Source organism: Corvus hawaiiensis, chromosome 5 (genome assembly GCF_020740725.1).
Source record: "Corvus hawaiiensis isolate bCorHaw1 chromosome 5, bCorHaw1.pri.cur, whole genome shotgun sequence".
NCBI lineage: Eukaryota > Metazoa > Chordata > Aves > Passeriformes > Corvidae > Corvus > Corvus hawaiiensis.
In genome coordinates this window covers 75,934,553-75,957,054 of record NC_063217.1, presented here as the reverse complement: position 1 = coordinate 75,957,054, position 22,502 = coordinate 75,934,553, and the positions used below count along the sequence as shown (strand labels likewise).

At 49.9% G+C, this 22,502-nt stretch overlaps 1 protein-coding gene and 2 long non-coding RNA genes across 9 annotated transcripts in view; all 3 read right to left on the bottom strand.

Moving 5' to 3' along the window:
• Nucleotides 1-795: 795 nt before the first annotated feature.
• LOC125325737 lies at nucleotides 796-8,989 on the bottom strand. Of its 2 annotated transcripts, none has more exons than XR_007203523.1 (2): nucleotides 8,676-8,989; nucleotides 796-1,624 (listed from the first exon to the last, which is right to left on the bottom strand). It is a non-coding gene; the product is annotated as an uncharacterized LOC125325737 (long non-coding RNA). The 2 variants fall into 2 exon arrangements; XR_007203524.1 differs by lacking the exon at nucleotides 796-1,624 and adding an exon at nucleotides 7,411-7,726.
• A 163-nt stretch (nucleotides 8,990-9,152) lies between these two features.
• On the bottom strand, nucleotides 9,153-10,636 carry LOC125325738. Its single transcript, XR_007203525.1, has 3 exons — nucleotides 10,443-10,636; nucleotides 9,894-9,971; nucleotides 9,153-9,526 (listed from the first exon to the last, which is right to left on the bottom strand). It is a non-coding gene; the product is annotated as an uncharacterized LOC125325738 (long non-coding RNA).
• A 710-nt stretch (nucleotides 10,637-11,346) lies between these two features.
• Nucleotides 11,347-22,502, bottom strand: part of BMP3 (bone morphogenetic protein 3) — a 93,901-nt gene continuing 82,745 nt past the window's right edge. For 5 of the 6 annotated variants that reach the window (XM_048303033.1, XM_048303032.1, XM_048303031.1 and 2 more), the window contains 2 exons: nucleotides 16,721-17,631; nucleotides 11,347-13,141 (listed from right to left, as the gene is read on the bottom strand). In XM_048303033.1, the coding sequence (XP_048158990.1) occupies nucleotides 12,950-13,141; nucleotides 16,721-17,611 (1,083 nt within the window). In that variant the 5' untranslated portion in view covers nucleotides 17,612-17,631 and the 3' untranslated portion in view covers nucleotides 11,347-12,949. Of the gene's footprint in view, nucleotides 13,142-16,720; nucleotides 17,639-22,502 lie in introns of all 6 variants that reach the window. The other variant, XM_048303035.1, reaches the window with a different exon arrangement.

The following is a 22,502-nucleotide window of genomic DNA, read 5'->3' as shown; positions in this document are numbered from 1 at the left end:
AGGTAGAAATGAACAAAGGGAGGAAGTTGGGGAGGCAGAAAGTGCAGAGGCTGGCAGCAGCCATTCCAGCCTTAACGAGAGCCCTGAGTGGAAGAGCAACTTGTTCCACTGATCTTCACTTTGCTAAGGGCCTTCTGCTCTCTTGGGAAAGAAGCAGAGCAGGCAAATGGCTACAGGTAGAAGCACCAGGTGTGACTGTTCTTCCTTCACCTCCCAGAAAGCTGGGGGGTTTCATGTCTGAGTCAGTGGCCTAGAAGGGGCAGAAAGTCTGCCCTGACAAGTGTGTGGGCATGGATCTGTTTTGTCTTTCCCTGTGCCCATTGCCAAAACTCTCTTAAAACTTTCCCAAAATAGAAACACAAAGCCTGGGGCAGATTGTGCCTGAAGAAAGAGTGGTCTCTTGTTTTTTTCCAAGCTGCTACAGAAACAACCTAAGGTAGAAAGGTAAAAATGAACAAAGGAGGGAAGGTGAGAAAGGTAGTTCAAAAGTCAAAGTCAGAGAGAAAGTCAAAGTCAGAGAGAGAGACAAAGAAAAAAATAGAGAGAAAAAAGGAATAGAGAAACAGAAGAATAGGGTTTGAGAGAAAAAGAAATCGAGTTTAAAAGAGAATTAGTGTTGAAGAGAAAAAGAGAAACTGAGAAATAGAGTGACAGAGACATCCAGAAACAGTTAAACAGTGAGAAAAAGATAAAGTCAAGTGAAGAATAGACTGAAAAGTAAAGCAAAGCAGAGTAGCAAAGCAAGAAATATGGTGAAAAAATTACTAAACCACACCAAAGGAAGAGAGCAACCAAAAGGGGGGAGGGGGGGTATCTTTATTAGGGTTTATTCAGCTTGATTGAACGAGGGTTTTTTATTTACACTTCACCAAAGCAAGTGGAAACAACAATGTACACAAGCACAAGTACAATCCATATGCACACTGGTCAAAGTCCAACTGACATACAGAGCAATATGTGCAAGTGCAGCAGCAAACACGAACACAGAGCAACACAAGCCAACCCCCTATCAGTACAATGTAACAATTGTTCTATTTCTGGAAAATTTAGGACATTTTATTGTTCCAGGAAACCCAAAACAACAGCAGCACACGGAGAAGAAAACACTCATCCACCACACACCTCCTTCAGCTGACACACAAACCCACCCTCGCTCTCGTCTCGAGAGCACCCCATGGGAACGCGGTTCCCGGGAGCCCCAAAATCATCCCGCCTGACAAATCCCCGGCACGGTCGGCACCCAAACCCTGGCGATGAACGGCACCTCACAGACCGGCCGGGTCCCAGATAAAAAAACCCAGCCGGGAGGGAAAAAATCCCCAGCCAGCGCAGCTGGGTTGTTTTTACTCTAAGTTTAAAAAGTAGCTGAAAGGCAAAACTCCCACACACAAGGTCAGAACCATTCCACACCCGCACTCTTCTCGCAGGCAGACAGACACAGTCACACACACACACAGTCACACACCCTTCAGCTTACACCCTGACTGCAGCCCTTACTCAAAACATTCCAGCCAGGAAGATGCTCCGACACAGCTTCTGGATGCCGCTCCTCGACGTCGAACGGCGCGCGCCGGGAAAATCGGCAGCGTCGGTGACCGCGGAGATCCGAAGCCGCCTCGGGGACCTGCGAGACAACGGGAGGCGGTCAACGAGACGCCGAGGGCTGGGAGTTATTCCCACACCGGGCCCGTAAGTCTTCTGCCCAAAACCCATAGAAAAGAGATGAACCACTAAGTTTGATAACTCTTCTACTTAACCGTGACCCTACGTGCCGGGGCAGGGCAGCTCAAACCCAGAAAGCACACAGGGAAGTGTTTCACCATGTACAGCCCCGTGAAACAGAGTGGGCCGAGAGGCAAGAACTAAAACGCAGGAGAAAGCAGGGATTAGATACAATAAAATGTCGGTAGGGCCTTTTTTAAGCTGAACCTAAGTCGATCACTACATCAACTCAAGCTGAACTCCATGTTCACTTCCAAAGACATATGTCTCTTCAAATCCAGATTTGCAATTTTAGGAAAACAGGAGCTGCGTGCTCAACATACCTGGACTCCTGGCCAGCGGACGGGTGTGACAGAGCCCCAGGTCACAAAAAAGAAAAGCAAAACACGTGATCGCATACCCTTGTACAAGAAACAATATCCAAGTGAGACCAACTTGGAGCAAGTCTGGATCATTCCCTAAGGGTTACCAGGAGGGTTTCTCTGGTCTTTCTCTGCAATGGGACTCCCCAGCTCAAGTACAGAGCAGGATGACAGTAACGTTTTAGGGTAACTGCTGTTGTATCCCTTCCTAATCCCTACTAGAATACATAATAATGATTTGATGCATTGCCTTTCGACCTTGATTGCTGTTACTGCTTCTTATCCATGTAGTTCATTCCTCTTACTTGCTTATCATCCATATAATAAATAAGCCTATCCCAAAAGAAGTCACTCTTTTGTTCTGATCACTTCACTAACAGCACTAACTGGCAAAAGAATACTTCCCTTCCTCTGGCAAAGAGCTCTCCTTCTCATCCAGGTGCCTGTGGCTGAAACTGGAATTCCACCTCCAAAATGCCCTATGTCCAAGGTTAATAATTGCCAAGGAAATTCCCCACCGATCATAAGCAATCACCTATAACTTCTCCTCTGGAATCGTTACTGCTTTGGCTTTCTGTGGAAGTGTTTCCAACATCCATTGAGGCTTCAGGGGCTTGCTCGGGTTGCTTATGGCTCACCCTGACAGGCCCAAGCCAACTCCAACTACCCAGAATTTCAGGGCAATATTGATGCAGTTTATAAATGCTCCCCTTCCCTGCAAGTCAGTCCTTCACTGCACAACCAGGGAGCCGATTTACTCCGTCCTTTGTACTCAAGAGCACCTCTCCAGCACAAATCCCACCTCTCGCAGACACAAACCAAACAGAGACCTACTGCAGGTGTTTGCATTGAAAGTACAATTCTTAGTACATCTGGCTACATGATTAAAACACATGCATGCATTGATGTCATAGAGGGAAAGCTTTTCAGCGGAGAAAACAGCCATTTTGGTAGCATCCTTGGATACACCTTCAGAAAAAGCAGAATTGGCACCAATTCCTAAGACTCCTGCTGAGGAATCCAGCCTTCCTTGGGACACCCAATGCAGCAGACACTGAAAAAGGAGGGAAAAAGCCAAGCTTGGAGTGGAAAAATAGAACATAAATACACCAGCCTTTCAAAAACCTTCACATTGCAATAGTGGGAAACAGTCACATTTTTACTCTTTCCTTGCTTTTTGCGATTACACAAATATGAAATAGAAACATGTTACACAGAATGCAGAGCTAGGATTTTACAGGTGTTTATTTTGGCAGTCTGAATGAAAAATGTCTCTTCCCAACACTAACACCCAGCCCCGTTTAAATCCATACTTAGCCCAGGGGCAGGGCATATCGCCCCTCTCCCTACCACAGGCGGCTGGTGCAGACAGGAGAGACAACCCAGGCGGGCAAGGCCCAGCAGGTATCATCTCCTGGCACCAAAAGGTCTGCCAGCTTAAGAGTTGTGGGAAGAGATAAAAAACCAGAGGTGACCAAAAGGCCTGGTTCCACACTGTAGAAGTAGAACAGGTTGTCAGGAGGCAGAAGTCTCTTACACGCTCCCTGGGAACGGGCAAGACAAATTCTCCCTGAAGCCCGGACGCAACTTCGTGGTCATTTTTCCAGAAATTGAGGGAGAGGATTTCAATGCGTGCCCCTTCAACCATTTGGTGGTAAGGAACATTGGATCCTAAGTTCTGCTATTTCTTAGCTAGCTGAAAATTTAATGGTACATTTAACCCTGTGCATATACTACTAGTGGTCCCTTTTGTCTTACTCCTGTGTAGTAATAGTCTCTTTTAAGTCTCATGTCTGTTAGTTTTGTGTCCATTCACTAAATAATTCATTCTATAATAGACCAAATCGGCCATCATTAAAGAACTTACGAATGAGAGCGGCTCTTGGCGTGCTGGCCACCTCCGTAATGTGACTGCCCGCTACCAGAGGCCTGGGCTAAAGGCAGGGACTTCTTTAAACCCACATCATCCATTCATTACATTCTGGAGTAGTCAAGTGAATGTTATGAATGAATATTATGAAAAGAGGGGAACGTGTTGCCCCTGTGCAGTCAGCTAAAAATACCTCTGCTGCTGCTACACAAACCGGCTGCTTGCAAGCACAACACAGCCGTGCAGACGCAAGCATCCCAGCCTCTGCAGAGGCAGATCTTAAGGCGTTTAAGACCGCTGCCGAAAGAAACTCCAAATGTACTAAGAAATTGTTTAGGAGAGAAACAGGAAACAACTGCCTGGAGTTTCCAAGTGCCAAAACCTGCTTCCGAGTGGCAGGGGGGGAAAGCGGCAATTCAAACGCCTCACAAATAAAAACCAAATCAACCAACCCATCAACCTAACAACGCTCCTTTACAGCAAGCAAAGGCCACACATCCTAAGGGCTAGATGACCCATCAGCCAGCTTCCCCACATTCCTGCATTTCAACAGCTTCTGATTGCCCCTTGTACTCCCTACAAAAGCCAAAAACTAAACTCAAGTTTTAGAAAAATAAAATTAGAATTGGTGAAACTAACTCTAATAAAAAGTGTTATCTCTTACACGGCTAAAATCTGTTGGGATATCATTAAGAAGCAGTATATTTAGAATGCATTCTACTTACAACTCTTCTGCTTGACTAATCAAAGAGGCAAGCAGAAGCCAGCGTTTAAAAATTGATTCACAAAACCGAATCCTAACACAAAACCCTGTCCCTACAACCGTCCCAAATGCATTCACACATAAATAAAGGGCAGTTTGTAGGAGTGGCTGCCTTCAGCAAAATACCAAATTCCCTCTCGAAGGTGAGACTCCTGAAAACTGATAACCAGTGAATCAAACTGTAATTACAAAAGCAGATGCTCTATCTACTCCCCACCAAAAGGAAATGTTCCTGGATTTTTCTGCGATAGCCACAGAGTTCGCTCAGATGCTTTAACTTCCATTTGAAAATTCTGTTCCTGTATGTGAATTACCTCTGTGTGTGGGTGTGGCAATCAAGAGAACCACTTCAGGAGATACACATTAGCACTGCTAAAGAAAGAGATAGACCGCAGAAACTCCTCCTGCCTGAGGGAGAGATTAAACCAGTTCCCTTTGTCCCTCAACCCCCCAAGCTCTGCCTGCTTGCAAAGACGAGATTTAAATACCAAAGGCCAAGCCAATCCTGGTGATATCGCACCCTACAGCAAAATTGGTTCTAATGAATACTCCTGCATTTCTAGAAATACAGGGCAATAGCTCAAAATGTTGAAACAAGAGCACAAGTGATAAAAAAAAGACTAGGACGTGTACCAGCCAAAGAATTACAAGCTACAGCACTGGTAGTAAAAAGAAAGACAAACACTGTATGACTAATTTTGTATGGTTATCTGGGCTGGTGCCACATGGTGATTGTATCGCTGAAAGTGTTAGAGTGGCAAGTGAAAGAAAAAGAGAAGTTTCAGCAAGAAAAAGCTTCAATGGTTGTCTCAATTCTGAGCCATAGAAGTCCAGTTCTACCTGACCCAGACCTTACAAGCCTATCGTAACAACAAAATGGATTCGCTGACAAAAATCAGAAAGATAAAAAGTAATCCACAGCACTGACATCAATTTGGTAAATGGTCGCATTATAAGTTAAGCCATACTAGAAACCTTATTTTTGCAGCACAAAGAAAAGACTAACCATTGACCAAAAAGGTGTGTAAAATACTTCTATACAGCGCTCCCAGTGCCAGCTGAAACTTAGATCAAGCCATCCAAACCTAGCACCATCCTACACATCAAAAGATAACAAAACACGCTGGTCAGCACAGCAGATAAGCTGTCTTGAACCTCTGAACCATCTACCAGTTACAAGTGATTACCAGGAGACGCAGGCATGCTGATACAGATCCTGATAGTTCAAGACTTAGCCACTGGTTTTCCAGCCCCCCTGTCCTAAACTGTACAAAGCGACACCCTTGCCTCTGGGCGAGCTCAGCTTTGCACTGAAACAAAGCAAATTTCTCACTGAAGCCTCACAAAGCGCTCCTCCACTGCCCCCGCCTGACAGCAGCGAGCGCAGCGCTGAGTCTGCAGCCAGAGGGCAGAGATGGAACCGCTGCCGCAGCTCTCTGGGGGAAACGCGCCCGCTGTTGCTCAAGTTCCACAGCTGTGATTTCTCCAGTCACCTTGAATGCCCAAGCACACCCTCACCGGACAAAAGCCAGGCACCGGGCCGAGGGGGACCCGGCGGCGCCCGAGCCCCGCGCACGGAGCGCACGCAGCGGGCGGCACGGCCGGGGCCGGCTCGGCTCCGCACGGCTCGGACCGGCGCGGCTCCGTCGGGCCCTGTCGGCAGCCCAGCCCCCAAACTGCCATTCCTCCTCAGAAATTCCCCGGGGGCCGGGAGTGCTCCCGCGCAAGACATTCGGTGCCGGGGCACGGCCAGAAGCGCCCTCAAATGCAGCGGCACGGCCCCACCTAAACCCTTCAAATGCTGGAAAAGCTGGAGTTTCCTTCAATTTAACCCCTGCAACTGAGGCAACGGGGGCCGTTTACCTCCATTTAAGCCAATACAATGGCAAATAAAGGGGTTCTCCCCTTCAATTTAATCCTCTGACATATCAGAAGGACAGGGGCTTTCCTCAAATCTCTCAAATGATGGGAAAAGGGCGATTTTTACCTCAAAGAAAACCCTTAAAAAACAGGGACAACGGAGCTTCCCCCTCAACGTAAACCTCAGGACCATGAAAACGGAGGGGGAGGGGGTTGGAGGGGGGGTGTTACCCTCAATTCAAACCCATAAAATGGAAACACCCGTGCCCTCCCCTTCCATTTCAAATGGAACACGTGGATTCCCGGTCAATTGATACCCCTAGCACCGCAGAAAAGGCAGGTTTTCCTTCAATCAATACCCTTAAAATCATAAGTGAAGGGGGATCTCAACCAGTTCAAACACAGACAATAAGGGAAGAGGAGCTTCTGCCCTCAATTTAAACTCCTTCTGTCCTCGTAACTTGGATTTTCCAAGTCCCCTCCCCTCATCCAAACAGCCTCTGCAAGCTTGGGGGGGGGTCACAGCATGCACTCCAGGGGACCTGGAGGAACAAGAAAATAGAAGCAGAAGCTCCTTATTTTACAGGTGGGCATTCCACCCCCAGGAAGGCCCAAGTTATCCAGGGACCTTCCCAGACCACTTCCCAGATCCCATCAGGGTGGACTGCAGTGAAAGACTGCACGAACCCTGTTTGCAAACACGTGCACCCCTACGTGTGTACGCAGGGTTTATTTCAGAACCGTGGGGCTGCGACGGAAAGCAGCCATGCAGCCCTTTGGTCCCTATCGCAATACAGCAACAACAAAGTATGAAATGATCACTTAAAGAAACATAGAAGGGAAGAGAAAGTTTTACAACTTGTGCAAGTTGTGTCAGGGAGGGCCATTAGCAGGAGAAGAGGCACCATCTCTCCTTGCAGCATTTCCCTCTTACCCCCTTCAAAGCCCCATTTGCAGCCTCCAGGCAGCGAGAGTTCACCCCCCCCTCCCCGTCTCACGCGCACGGGCCATTCCACACCCAAAACCTTCCCTGGACCCAGCCCAGCACCCTGGCCCTCCACAAGTGGGCAACTCTCAGAGCCATCACTCAGCAATAGTCCAGCGTCTCTCAGGGGCTTGAGCCAAACAGTTGCAGCAGCCTGGAACTCCCTGGGAAGAGGAACACACGAGTTTTGCACCCACGCAACGGAGCAGCTGCCCTGGCCCAGCTCTGCCTCCTCTGCCAGCAGCAGGGTAGGTGCAGCTCTCACCCACCTGGTTTCGTTCCAAACCTAATAACAAAGGAATGATTTCCTTTGACCTTCATTATTAGGATTCCACCAAGGGCCAGTGTTTGGAAAATGATCCTCTCCCGGCCCCTGCTGGATCCCTGGAGCAGGGATTCTTTCCCTCTTTCCCCATGGTGTCCCCCCTGCCCTGCCCCCTTTTCAGGATTTGTTCCACAGCTTTTGCTTCCAATCCTCGGATCCTTTCCCTCACTCCAGGAGTTCCCAGCAGTTCCACACCCTCTTTTCTCCCATCCTCACCATTTCTCCAAGAATGGAGCTGTGCATTTCAATTCCCTTCTCTTTTCTCCAACAATTCCCACCAATCCAGACCTAAAGCTGACACAAGGAACACTCAGTGCCCACAAATGCAAATCCAGACCTGGCCATCCCTAAACCAGCAACCCCGAACACACAATCCTGGACCATCTGCATTAATTCAAAGCTAACATTTAGGACACAGTTCAGGCTGCAGCACAACGTCAGTGCAGACAAATGCTCCACAGGAACTGTGGGATTTCCTGTTCTTCCTGCAGTGGCATTTATGGCTGAGCAGCTCAGAACAAGGCCTGAGCACGCAGGACTGGAGAATAAACACCCAGCAACAACCCCTGTGCTTGGCAGGGGCCTGGGGCATCCCAGTCCAGGCTACTGGCGTCTTTTCCTTTTCTTCACTGCAATTAACCTGTAACAGGGACTTCTGAATCCATCCATACAATGAGACACGTTTCCTGAAACAGATCCTCCATATAAACAGGAACAGAAAAGCTCACTGCGACATTCAGAAACCCTTCAGCAAAGCATTTACAAAAGCAAAGGTAGTGTGGGATTACCTGGAGTGCCAGGGTGTGGGGTATGCCCAGCCACTCCCCTGGAGGGATCTCTGCTGAAATAAGAGATTTCGCAATCGCCCAGCAGAACTCCCTGGAAAGGCAACCACTTCTCTGGTCACGGCGAGAAAAGACAGACCCACAATCCTTTAGGAGACACTATGCAGATCCTTCGTAACCCACTGGCCTGTGCCCGTCCCAAATCCTCTGTAACCCATTGGTCCTTTACCCATCCCCTGTACCCCTATAAAAGCAAGCCCTCTGGCCCCTGTGGCTCAGAGAGGGTTCCCGTCCCTGGCTTTCCCCTTTGCCGGAGGGGACCCACAATAAAGCTACCTCTGTGCGGAACCAGCCATCGTCTCTCTCTCTGGTCTGGCTTGGCCTGGAGGCTGCCCTGCAGAGCTGAGCTGGAATCACGAGCTGATCATCACTAAAGAGCTGACAGTCTCTGCAAGGGCCCTCCTGCCACCGGCTGAGGGAAGACACCGGCCCTCGGGAAGGCGATTCCTTTCGGGACCATCTCCCCGGACCGGTCACCTCTTCCTGGGTCAGAGCCGCTGACCCCATCCCCAGCTGTTATACCAGGGAACCGAAGTGAAGGGGGGAAACCGGTCCACGGCAAACAGCTGCCACTGCTTCGCACTCCAGTCGCTCTGCAAGCGCAGCTTCCCTGGAATTTCACCCTCAGCATCTCTTCCAAGCTCAAGAGGGGAACAAACAGGTACTCCAACATCTCCTTCCTTTGTTCTTTGGGCAGCACAGACCCCCCAGGAGGAACTGGAATCCAAGGGCAGATCTAAACATGGGATTCCCGCTTGCCACTCTCTCCACCTTTTCTCCAGCTTTTCCCTGGGCTGGGAAACAAAGAAAACCAACATTTAAAAACCAGCCTTGAGGTGTCTTGAGGATGCCCAGGCCTGGGAGAAAACCCTTCCCACCACCCTCTTGGCCTTTTCCCACTCTGAGGATCTGCAGAAATGCACATCCAAATCCAAGTCAGGCAGCCTGGGATGTTTTCTGCACACCAAACGCCACAGCTCTGAGCACCAGGAGCCTGAAGATGCTCTGGATTGCAATTCACAGCCTCAGTGAGCCCTGTATGAGACAGCCAAGTCGTTTGTGTGCAGAGAAAACAAAAGTTGCAATTTTTAATAGTTAGACTATCTGTGGGAGTTACTGGCTGCTTACAGCAGCAAGCTTCAAATGGCCTCCCATACTTACGGATTTATCAGAAACAGCAGTTTCAGGTTCCTTTCTTCAGGAGCCCAATTCCAAATGGGAAACTTCTCACGAGTGCTCCTGAGAGAGTCGAGCGGAACTTCAGGAGCTCAGGAAAGCGACTCCCTCCCGAGTCCCGTCTCACCTGCCCGAGCACCCACACTGCTCTTATACCACCTCTCTCCCTGCTTTCCACGTTCATTTAAATGTAAGAAACCTGCACGTTCTCGCTCCAGCACCAGCCGCGTCTTCCCTGCGCCCGCACGCTGCCGCCCCCGCTCAGGCGCTGCTCCCCTCGGTTGCGCTGCCCCTTGCCACGGGGCCGAGGTGGGACAAACTCCAGGTTTTGTTTCCCAGGAAAGGCTCTGCAGGGAGGTCCCGCCGTGCCGCCCGCAAGCCCTGGCCCCAGCTCCGCAGCTCCTCCCCGGCTCCGCGCCCGCACCGCCTTCACCCCGCGCAGCCCCCGCCGCCCGCTCCCGCCCAGCTCTGCTCCGGGGCCGCCCCCCCTCGGGTCTCTTCCCGGCACACGCCGCGTCGCCGTTCTCCGCTCACCTTCAACCTCGCTGCAGCCACAGCAACAGCCGCCCTCCTCCATTGTCACCACAACCCTCGCCCGCCGCTGCCGCGGCCGGGACCCGCGCCTGGCGCTTCCAAGCCGCTCCCGGGCACCGCGGCGGCCCCGCACGGCCGGGCCGGCCCCGCGGAACGGCGCCCGCCGAGCACCGCACTGCGCGCGTAAAGCCAGTGCGCATGCGCAGCGCTGCCCGGCTCCGCCCCGCCCTTACACCCCACAGGACGCGTCAGCGCGTCACTGCGCATGCGCTGCCCTTTGCACAACACTGCGCATGCTCACCGGTGCCACCGCCGCGTGACACAGCGCAGCGGCTGGGCCGGGGCTCCTCCCCTCCCCGGGACCCCGCGGCGGGGAGACCGGCCCGGGGGGCTGCGGGGAGACGGGCCCGGGGGGCTGCGGGGAGACCGGCCCGGGGGGCTGCGGGCACGGCTGCACCGCGGCGAGACACACAGACCCACCGCAGCAGCTGCCTGTACCCCCCAGCCCCAGTCCTCATTGCGGCCCCTCCACTCCCGCAGCTGCTGCTCCCCTGGAGACACCTTTAAGCACCTTTAAGACACCTTTAAGCACCTTTAAGACCCCTTTAAGAGGGTTCCTGCTGTGGCACATAACGCTATCCGCAGAGGATATGTCCCTGTCCACTGACCCCCTCGGGCCTTGGACCCGTCCTATAACCGCGGTACCTTCCTCCTGCCGTACCTGCCCACCTCGAACCGAATCCACAGCACCCGGGCCCCAGGACCACCCACGCACCTTCATCCTTTCCAACAACCATTGCAAAGTGGCCTCAGGAATGAGCACTGGACTGGTTCCAGAGTGATGAACATGGGGAAAACTTTAATGTCCTTGGAAACATCTGAATGCCACACAAGAAAACATGGATTTTCATTTTAAAGAGTGATTTTATTTTATATTTCTCCAGAGTTCCTAGCAGAATGTCCATATTACTGAAGGAAAACCATACAGATCAGACAAGCTTATCCATCAGTAGTGAAACATGCCCTTCACACTGTGGTCGCACCTGTCCTTTGGAGCTCCACCACAGTCCTGGTGCTTCATCTTTGCACTGACAGAGAAAACTGCACGGTTTAAAGAGTGCTGAGATAAAGAAAGATACATTAAGAGGGCCACAGATATAAAATAAATTAGAAGCATCTGTAAAAGTTTCTTTCCATATACAAAATAACTTTTCTTTTTTGGAGGTGATTTTCATTTTTCTTAATTGACAATCTGTACACAGATAAATATTTCACCAGAAATCATTTAAAAACGCTGGTTTTACAAGGAAAAGGGAGCCACTAAACAACCCATCAGTCTCCTACAAACTCACAAGCCTCTCCTCAGTCAAGGGTGCCAATATTTGGGACTAGCCCTGCCCCGGGAGTGACACTCTGCTGCTGCTGAGTTCAGGGCCCCCAAAGTATGGAAGAACCGATCACCACCTTGCCAACTAAATCAGAGCACTGAGTGCCCTGTCCAGTCCTTTTCTGAACAGCTCCACCACCTCCCCGGTCCCTTCCACTGCCTGACCATCCTTTCCATGAAGAAATTCTTCCTAATGTCCAGCCTGAACCTCCCCTGGTGCAGCTTGAGGCTATGACCTCTGGCCCTCTCGCTTGTTACCTGGGAGAAGAGGCCACTCCACAACCTGGCTACAACATCCTTGCAGGCAGACAACCCACAGATCATTTGCAAGCGTGTTCTAGAATATGTTGTGAATAAGTCACTCGGACACTTCACTGAGTGTGGTATTTTCACACCCCTGGCCTGCTGATCTTCCATAACAGGAAAAGTCTTCCATGAAAGAAACAACTGAGCCTGTAAGAAATCAGAGTTATGCACTCAGCAGTCCTGTTTTGAGCTCTTCTGCCCAGGGATGCCGAGCTCCAAAATCCTGACTTACAAAGAACATATCGATGAAAAGGAACTCGCTCACAAGGTGGGTAACGTTGTACCAAGGAGATGCACGTTCAGGTAGGGTTATCTACACTTTTAGGATGTCAGATTTGTTTTGCCGCCTTGCTGTACTACTCTAAAACCTAAGGCAAGAAATTTAGCTTTAAAATGAAGACTATTACATTTCTAATGTCCCCCCGCCATTAGTCACCATAAGAACAGAGATAAGAATTAACAGCTTGTGCTGCTTCCAGAATCTTGTACAAAAATAGATCACTATGTTCTTCGGGCAGTCTCAAAAATCTGCAGATTCTTCTTTCACCTCTCGATTTCAGCAGGTACGGTCAGGTCCCATTCCCAAGGCTTGTGTACAGACGAATGAAGTTCATATTCACTTGCCTTGGAATTGCTATTTGGAATCCATTCCATTTCCATTCTCATTGTTTGGATTTCTTTACATTTTCTTTTTTGTCCAAAGGAAATGCATTGGCAGTGCAAACATAAAGTAGGTACGATGAGACCCCCATCCACCTCCCTTCCCCAAACAGCAAGTGATCACCCTGGCACTGCCAAAAGGCCTCACAAGGTGTTATCTGCATGCACAGGACTCCACTGTCATGTTGGGGTACACCTTCAGAACCACATTTTTGTTTTCATCAAAGAATAAGATACTAAGAGAAGACATTTTGTCAGGAACACAGCAAGGCTCAGGAATGCCGGGGACGACTCCGACAGCTCTCACAATGCTCTGGATGGTGGCATGGTTGGATGGCTTCATGGCCTGCAAGATAAAGATATGGCAGACCACGTTACTGCACCCGCATTGCAATGGACTCATGCACTCTACAATAAAATTGCTTTGTTGAAGGGCCCTGTGGAGACCCCTCAGCTGGAACATCTGTTTGCCCTCCACTCTTTCCATTTGCCATTGTAGCTGCCTCGAGCCAGCAGCAAGGAATATGAATCTGGGCTGGCTCGCTTGGCCCCCAGATGCCAGAGTCCATCCACTGCATTCAGCTCCCTGCTGGGGATGGAACCTCGGACTCCCTGTGGGATTTGCCTGCCCAAGTGGAACCTACAGGTCAAGGTGGTCTCTCCTGATTGATTTAAGTTACACACAGGCTGCGATTCGGTCTTACAGCTCGTCTGGCCGCGAGGGAGGCAGTTCACGTGCTGACAGGCTGTGTTGCTAGGGGAGCCAAAGAAACAACTCGTGGGCTGGGAAGCTTGAGCAGCGGAACACAAGCGCATCAGGAAAAAACCCAAAGCGGATAAAACGCGTGTGAAGGAGAGAACGGGAGCGCCTCAGGCCACGATGCCGACTGCTCCTCCCAGGGCTCGTGCAAGGCTCTCCTGTTTTGTTCCTCCTTCCGTGCCGATCGCTTCTCGTCTGTAGCGTACATCTGTAGCCAGTGGCACTGCTGAGGAACTGAGCCTCCAAGACAGCTGTACCTCATACTACAATGACATTTTCCTCCAGAGAACAAACTCCAAAGGACAAAGTCCCCTTAATTTATAAAAAGGGACACGCTTGGGTGTGCTCTGAACAGAAAGCAGATCTGCCTGGTGAGATAACTGCTTGGCCACAAAACCAGAAACCATTATGGTGCTCATAAAAATAAAACACCAACACAGAGAAATGAAAAATACAAAGTTTTACCTCTGAACCCTGAAACACTTCCAGATCCAAGTATCTGTACAAAAGACAGGTGGGCATGAAAAATGCAAAAGGTACAGCTTTTAGCCAAGGACTTTTGGTTTGCTTTTTAGAGTTGTTCTTACACACAGAATCTGGGAATCAACACAGTTCAGTGCATACCCCATCACATGTCACTGAGAAATATACAGAACAAGGTCATTTTGGCCAAGTGGTCGATTTGCAGTTTTGCTGCGACGAGACGTGTTTTGTTTCTGGGAAAAAAGTCAGGCTTAAGGGTTAGATATGGACCTGCAAAAAGCACAGGAATAACTGAAATTCCAGCTTGTCTTATCGTTTGAGCGGCACATTAGTCCACAAAGTTGTAAGTTTCCATCTAAGCTGATCTCAAGAAAGACATTTCTGTTGATTTGTTTTGAATTCAGGAGTACCTATACTCCTCAACAGTAGCAGCCAGGGATTTAAAAACACAGATTATCGTAAAATTCAGATTTCTATATCATTTCTGCCTCCAGAAAGAAGTGAAAGCTGTGGTAGCACAGCCATGTTCCCTTACTCAGCTGCTGGGCAGCGTTCTCCCCAAAAATAATTGGGAGCTCAACAGTTGTCCTGAGCCTGCTGATCGCAGGTCAAAGGTAGAACACCTACTGAGATCCTATTTCCTGTAGCCAGTAGTACTGAAAACAAAATCAAGTCTCCAAATATGCCACGTCTCCTTCAGACATGGAATCCATAGCCCCAAAATGCTGAATTGCACCAAACTGACTTCAAGCTGAGCAGCATCGAATGGATTTCAAGCATGGTCTCAGCTTTCAGTGGCAACAGCCTGGACACGTGCTGTCCTAAAAGAAGTATCCCTGTTTGACGTGGGTAGCATACAATAGAGAACAAACATCCTCCTCACTGACCCCAGCCCGTGCTGAGCACGCTGCGCCGGTCCTTCAGGTGTGCCCTGGAGAATAACCAGCTTTGGCAGAACTCTGCTTCAGCCAGCAAGAATTTAACCGTGAGCAGAGCAAAAACCCAAGTCCTGTGCTCCTCAGGAAACTCAAATCCCCTTGCATAATGCCCTGCACGAGGGGGGTGAGTCAGGCCGCTGCCTGCGGGCTGCCTGTGCTCCGTCCAGCCGCGGTCGTGGAAAGCAGGCAGAAGTTTGCTCAGAGAAGGGCTGAAGCAGGGGAGGCCGAGAGGGCGCAGCAGGAGATAAAAATGCCGAGCTGCCTCCAAACTGCCCAGCCTGTGAGTGAGCCCAGCTGCGGTCAGGCTACACCTGCCAAGCTGCACGGCCCTCAGGAGCCTGGCTGCCCTGCGGAATGTCATTACAGCTGGGTTACGGGCACACAATGGCAGTTAGGAGCTCTCATTCCCAACCAGGAGGGCGTCTGCCCAGCCCGCAAGCTCTGCGCCATGTCACACTCCCAGCGTGTGTGGGTTTGACAGCAGTCAAACCAGCTAACTAGAACCGGGGCACGGGTAAGGCCTGAAAATCTGGAGCGTGGGGAGCACATCTGTTCTTAATTACCCAACAGGTTGTTAACTCTAGGAGCTTGCCCTCAGCAAGGGAACATTATATACCCACAGGCACAGACTGGTCTGTTCTTGTCTGAGGGTCAGAGTACCCTTCTGCGAACACAGTCTTAGTAGTGGCAGATCCTGTGATCCTCAGCTTTAAAGCCTGCCTTTGCAGCTGGAGGTAGGCAAGTCATCTCCTCCTTCAAGGAGAGGACCCCACCTTCCTCAGCTTGCTTTGTCTGAGCGCTATCCCCCTTTGGTACAATTCCTCTCTGAATCACTTTCAAAGGGCAACTCCCTTGGTTCCTTAAGCTGAAATGCCAGATACATTCTGGAACCAACTGCTCTGGCTTCACCGTGGCAGGAATAAAAACTCTGGAATGAAACACTGCAGTGAGTCCAAGAGCCCTGCCTTTACTGATGTTTCCTGCAGGTGTTACTTGTGCATAACCCCTCATTTTAGGCCAGCCTCAAATCCCACGTCCTGCTCTCAGGTTTCAGCAGCCTCCAGGGGTTACATGTCGCTAAGAACGTCACTGGACATTTGGAGCAGAGTTCATCTATCTAGGTCACAGAGCTAGGAGCACATCTGCCTCGCCTGCTACTCACGTGAAACCAACTCTTACAAACCAGAGGATATTCTGAAAGTCAGTGGGCCTAGATCCACTGCTGTTGGATCCCCTTGGTCAGTCACACAAGTAACTCACTCGACTCTTACACTCGACGGGTGCCCCGACCACTCCCGCCACTGCCCGGAGCTCTCTGCCCTTGGGGCAGCTTTGCCTCCCATGGTACAGGGCTTTCCTGGAGCGCGTTGTGCCCACTGCCTGTGGTGGGGCTCTGGGCTCCTTTCGGGCACAAGTGCCGCCTACGAAACAATTTTCCAGATCTGGCTTGTATTTTGTTTGTTAAACAGGCTAATAACAAGTTCACACATCATAAGCACTATTCAGGAAATGTTTTATGGCAATTTGGATACCAGATGAAAAACTAATAGCAAGTTAAGTTTTTCTAATTACCTCTGCAAGCTGATCTTTATACTAGCTGTTCTAACCTGCTGCACGGGGCAAAGGTACCACGTAGGTCCTCAATCCAAACGCATACCGGCACCGGCTGCCTTTGACTGATGTGGGAAAAAAAATGCCCAGTTCATGGTAACAGACAGTGAAAATGAATCAATAAAGACCATACCTTTGGAATTGGGAATTGGCATTCTCCTGAGCAGTAATAGGCGTCGAAGGACTTCGGGGAAATAATCCACTCGCTCCAGCCGATGTCTGCAAAATCCACCTTGAGATAGCGCCGGGCGCAATACCTCGGCTCGTTCCACTGCTTCCTCCTCGCCTTCTTCAGTGTTTGCTCATCGAACTGGAGAGTCTGGGTCTTCTGGAGATGATTCTTCCTCTGCTTTTTCTTACTCCTGGCCCTGTCTGCTAACTGTGGCTGGAAGGTCTTGTAGGGTTTTCTGTCTTCCCATCTCTCGTCCTCACCGTACTGGTACTTGGCTCCCGGAAGCTCGTTATTCTGCAACGGCAACAGGATGTTTGCAGAGCGTTTTCTCCGGCGATTCCTGACACTGCTCCTCATGTGGCTTTCTGGCTTGGAAAAGACGCTCGCCAGAGGATGACGATGTCCTTGCAAAGTAGAGACAACACTCTCTGGCTCTGAGATAGCAGAATCATTGGCGTAAATCAAGATGTAGGGTTCATAGGAAGAAGATGCCCTTTCCCAGGGGTGATGGCTGCTCAGATCCATTTTAACACTGATCAGCAGTTCGTTGTTTTGCTTTGCTTCATGCAGGAGCCGAGTGATATCCTTCCACTGCCAGGAAAGGATGTCCTGGTAAGCAGAAGAGACATTGATGAGGAAATGTCCCAGGCTCCGAGTTGGGTTCCCAACTGAAGGAAAGGTCCCAACTGAAAGACGTATCTGAATTTCAGGTTTCCCGTGCCTGTGATGAGAACAGCCACTGGACTGGGAACAGTTCCACTCCGCATGCAGCCGATCACCGATATAATAATACACCGAAGCTGACAAGACGTTTTCAGACTCTGTGAGTGATGTCAAGTTAAAAACATACATCTCCTGCCCTTCGGGGCTCCCTAGAAAAAGAAATACTTAGGTAAGAATATCGGCATCTAAAAACGTCATCCAGAGGACGCACAGGCTGCTCTGACAGCCTTTTGGCTACTAATACTAATTAGTACTACTAATACATATACTAATTGTGCCTGAAGTTTCCCTCTAGAAGAATCAGTTACACTAGGTACATTTACTCATTCCATCTAGGACACTTCATCAATTTTCATGCCACAGTTAGAAGGTATTTACTAATACAGCTGAAAGCAGGCAGACGGTACTAGAGCATCCTCAGTAGCCCAAGGAAAGCCAATCCAGAAACCAGATTTGAGGGGTAGCGGGGTCGCACACCCCGCCTTGTGTCTGTGCAGGGATAAACAATCCAAGGACAACCCTTCTTATGCCTGGGATGTGCCTGTGCCAATTAGGAGTGACATGGGGGACGGCACGCTTTCCACAACTGCGAAATTCAGGAGGTGGACCTAACCGCGGGTACCGTGCCCAAACCCAGGGATGCTGGTCTGGGAAACACATGGGAGACTCTAACCCCCAGAACTGCAATAGGAAGGCTCGAGAGGAAGGTTTAATTTTTCTTTTAAAATTCCCTGGTTGGGCTGCGGTTACGTCCATCCTTCAGAGCACAAGAAATATAGATCCAAATGTTAAGCTGTAAAACCAGGCTGTATGGAAAACTCAAGTACAGTAGAGTTAAGGTATGGTCTGCAGCCCCTCAAAGGGCTGGAAACATCCCGACGCATTAGGGAAATGAGGGCATGCAGAATTAAATGCTTTTTGGACACCACGGCATGGCAAAACCCTCTCCCCAAAGGGTTATTCCAAGCAATTGACAAGCACAGAGATGGCCACGGACTAGGGATGACCCGCCACACCTCTCCCACCCTCCAAACAATGAGAGAAGTCCCTTGCCCAAGCAAGCTGTGTTGGTTTAACACAGCCTGGTTTTGTGGTGGTGGTGGGGGGAAGCCACAGAGGTGGCGTCCGTGAGAAGCTGCTAGAAGCTTCCACTATATCTGACAGAGCCGATCATTGATGGCTCTCAAGACGGGCACGCTGCTGGCCCGAGCAGAGAGGTTGGTAACACCTCGGTCATTACAGATTTAAGAAAAAATCAAAACCGCACAGGTGCACTTTTTCCCAGGGGTGGTGAGGCGCTGCGGCCGGGATCATCCCGGCGCCGGGTGCGGCCATGTGGCCACGCGGCTGCCGCAGCCTCACGGGCAGCACCATCTCGGCACAGCTCACGGCGAATTTTGCCTGTCTGGCCGCCTCTAGCCAGCCGCGCCGCGGGCAGAAGGGCAGCGGCGGCGGCTTCCCCTTTTCGGCGCCCCGCATGAAGAGAGGCACCGAATGGCGCCGGTGCCGTGACGGCCGGCAGCGCCCGCACAGTGGCAGCCAGGCCACGTGGCCGGCGGCAGAAACATGGCGAGCAATTCCCCAACGCAGAACTTAGACGAAATAAACTTCTCAGAACTGCAAAATCCTGCAGAAGTCTTTGAACTGGTGGAATTTGTTGGCAATGGCACTTAAGAGCAGCAGGTTTTTTCCCGCCTACTTGGAGAAAGCGGAGGAAGTGAGGACATGTGGAAAAAGATCACATGGCTGCACCAAGGTCAGTGGAAAGAAAGGGGAGGAGGTGTTCCAAACGCCGGAGTCAAGATTTCTCTGCAAGCCATGGTGAAGACTATGATAAAACAAACTGTCTTCCTGTAACCCATGAAGTCCATGGGGGATGGAGCAATTCTCTCACAGCCCGTGGGAAAAGGTGCTCACGCCGGAGCGGGCGGATGCTAAAAAAAGCTGTAATCCAGGGGGAGACCTGAAGAGAAAGAGAAGGCCCCTGCTTCCAGAAATAGAAAAACAAAGAGGGCCCTTGCTTCCAAACTAGAGCAGCTTATCCTTGAAAGACTACACCCCATGGACTACATGACCCACACTATGGCAGTTTCAGGAAGACTGTTTTGCCGGTGGGAAGGACTCAGGTTACAGCAGGTCGGGCGAGACTGCTACCCGTGAAATTAGAACCCCACCAGAGAAGTTCACGGAGAGCCATCTCCCGTGGGAAGGACCCCACGGCACAACAGAAGAGACACTCCTCTCCCTAAGCGAACTAAAAAAAGATCCTGAGTGAGAAACTCACCAAACACTCCCACGCCCTGTCTTCCTGCGCTGTCAGTGGGAAGGAGGGAGGGGCTGGGGGGGAAAAAGGTGTGTTTTCAAGGCTTATTTTACTCCTCATTATCTTCCTCGGACTCTGTTAATAATAAATTTACGTTATATCTTTAAATTTGAGCCTGGTTTTGCCCTTAGAGTATTTGCTCCCAGTCCTTAACTCATGAGCCCTTTGGTTTTTTTCCCCTCTTCTGCTCAGCTACAGCAGAAAAGAGTGAGTGAACATTTTTCGTGGATACCTAGCGTTTTTACCAGTGTCAAACCATGACACAAGCATACTGATCTTTCTTAGACTTTGATAATTTCATGTTTTGTGTGACATTCTGTGCCTCCAGCCTGCAAATATCCCAACGGCCAGTGCCATTCAGGTAAGTCTGGCAAAAGCTTGTACTCTCCCTGTGCTGCCCCATCCCTACCCCAACAACCCAAGCAGCTTCCTCCTCTTCTGAACATTTTTGTCATAATATTCCAGTCAATACATTAAAAAAGCAGGAACTGGTCCCACTAGGAAGAGAGAACCCTTCTCCCCAAGTTATCAGATGCACTGCTTCATGGAACTGTGGAAAAAAACTACAGGTTTTCCTTGGTGGAACAGGGCCAAAACAGTGAAAAGGCCAAATCATTTAAGGAAGACACCTTTGTTTACACATTCAGCCCAATCTGACACAAGAGCACGTAGTTAAGTTTCCAAGCACTGAAAGCTCATGTACCAAACCCATCCAAATTCTAGCTGCTACAGATGCCTAGGGAACTAGACTTACTTGGAATTCCATCCCGCTTTTTATTCCTCAAGCCAAAACCAGCTCTTGATTACACTTGTACTAAGCATACACGAGGACCTGATCTCTGCTTGGTTTATAACCACTAAGGTAATGAGGTTAATACGTATTTGGCAGAGCACTGAGTAGATCAGTCTTAGGAGCACGAATTCATGGTGTCTCACGAGCACCTGTTCAAGAAGTTATTATTTAAGTCATCGCTGTACGTTAAGTTTTGATCTTAATTTTTATTATGAATGCCACTTAAAAAAGCCTGCCTGTCCTACATTAGCATATTGTATTGGAAGACAAAAGAAGCTACTTCTTGTTTATGAAGAAATTCTAGACAGCATGGGGCAGACACCGGAGGAGTCTATCGTTTCGGTTAAAAGCTAAACTGCAGCAGCCACTTCTGGCCTGGAACTCTATGCCCAGACGAAGCACTTACGGTAGATGGTGCTGTTTTCCTACACAACCACCTCCAAGCTTCAGCAGCTCTGAGTTCTCAGATCTTTCATCTGCAAAATCATCTCGGAAACAGCTATTAGTGGCTAGCACAGACATCGGTGGATTGACCAGATTCCGCCTCAAGAAACCCAACTGCGTGACCTGAGGTTCCATCAAAGTTTGGGAGTACTGGGTCCAGTACATCCCTTGTGCAACACCGATACCTGACTCCCAGGTGTCAGCATTGCACTGAAGTAAGTGCTCCCTGGGCTAGAAATTACCCTTAAAAGTGACAGACATGCCAAGGAAGATGCAGCTTTAAAATATCTACCAACCCACCTTTTGCTCAGGAAAATTTCATTTCACTGAAATGAAACTTTGTCTTTTGGCTCCTAGGACACACTCTGCTGGAAATCATTCCAGAGGATAAGTTTTAGGAAGGTAAAAGGAAAGAAAAAATATGAGGAACCAAGCTACACGCTGCTACCTTCCAGACACCGGGAGGCCAGATTTTAACAGCGACCTCTGCTCCTCTCCACCAGATGTTAATGCCGGACTGATGAGGAGTTTTTAAGACCAAGCTCTGCATGACAGAGCTCTTTTGAATTGCAGTAGGTAAGACACAGCACCACCGCACCACTAGCACTGCTCACTCCTACAGCATTGAGCACTGAAGCAGCAGCCACGAGCTGGGCAGAAAGATACTCGTCAAGTAGGACATGGCACTGTTTGTATTCATGTCGAGAATCATTTGGAAGGTACATAGAGTTACATGGACAGGCAACGGGTTTAGCAGCCTCCTCGGCCCACAGGCAAGTCTGTGGTCACCTGTGCACTCGCCCCTTACCCGAATAAAACCCACAGTCCAGCTGCACTGTGGGAAAGCCTGCGCTGGGACAGCCCCCCTTCCTAGTCTCGTGTGCAAATGACAACAGGGGTCTCCGGGACAGGGCGAGAAGGGTACAGTCTCTTCAGACCTGAAGCAGAAATGCCTTACTCTACACATGAATTGGCACTCCCTCTTCGGGGTACCAGGGATGCCAGACTATTTACCGACAGCTCAAACCCGGCTCGTGGCACTACTCGTACCTGCTGGATCTTAGGGGCACGGACCACGCTAGCTCGCCTCCCTGCACCAACCCACAGCTGCAAGCACAGCCTGTGACTGGCATTAAAAAAGTATTTGTAAGGAAGTGCAGTAGGTCTGTGAAGACAGGTATCGCCGGCACGAATAGACTGCTGTCACGAGGGGGATTTCAGGCATCAATAAGCTGGAATGAGTCTGCTAACATGTGGTGCGTTTACCTTTATAGAGGATGCCCGGACATTTTTATGGACTGCCAAATCTATCCCACGGGTGAAAAAGGATGCAATAACAAGGACTATTTAGTTATACAGTCACCATTAGCCATCATTTAAAGGAGATATTAAAGAGGTGCCCTTGTGACAGGGCCCAGTTAAGAACATAGCAGCGTTTCCAGTGCAAACATTGTTCCCAT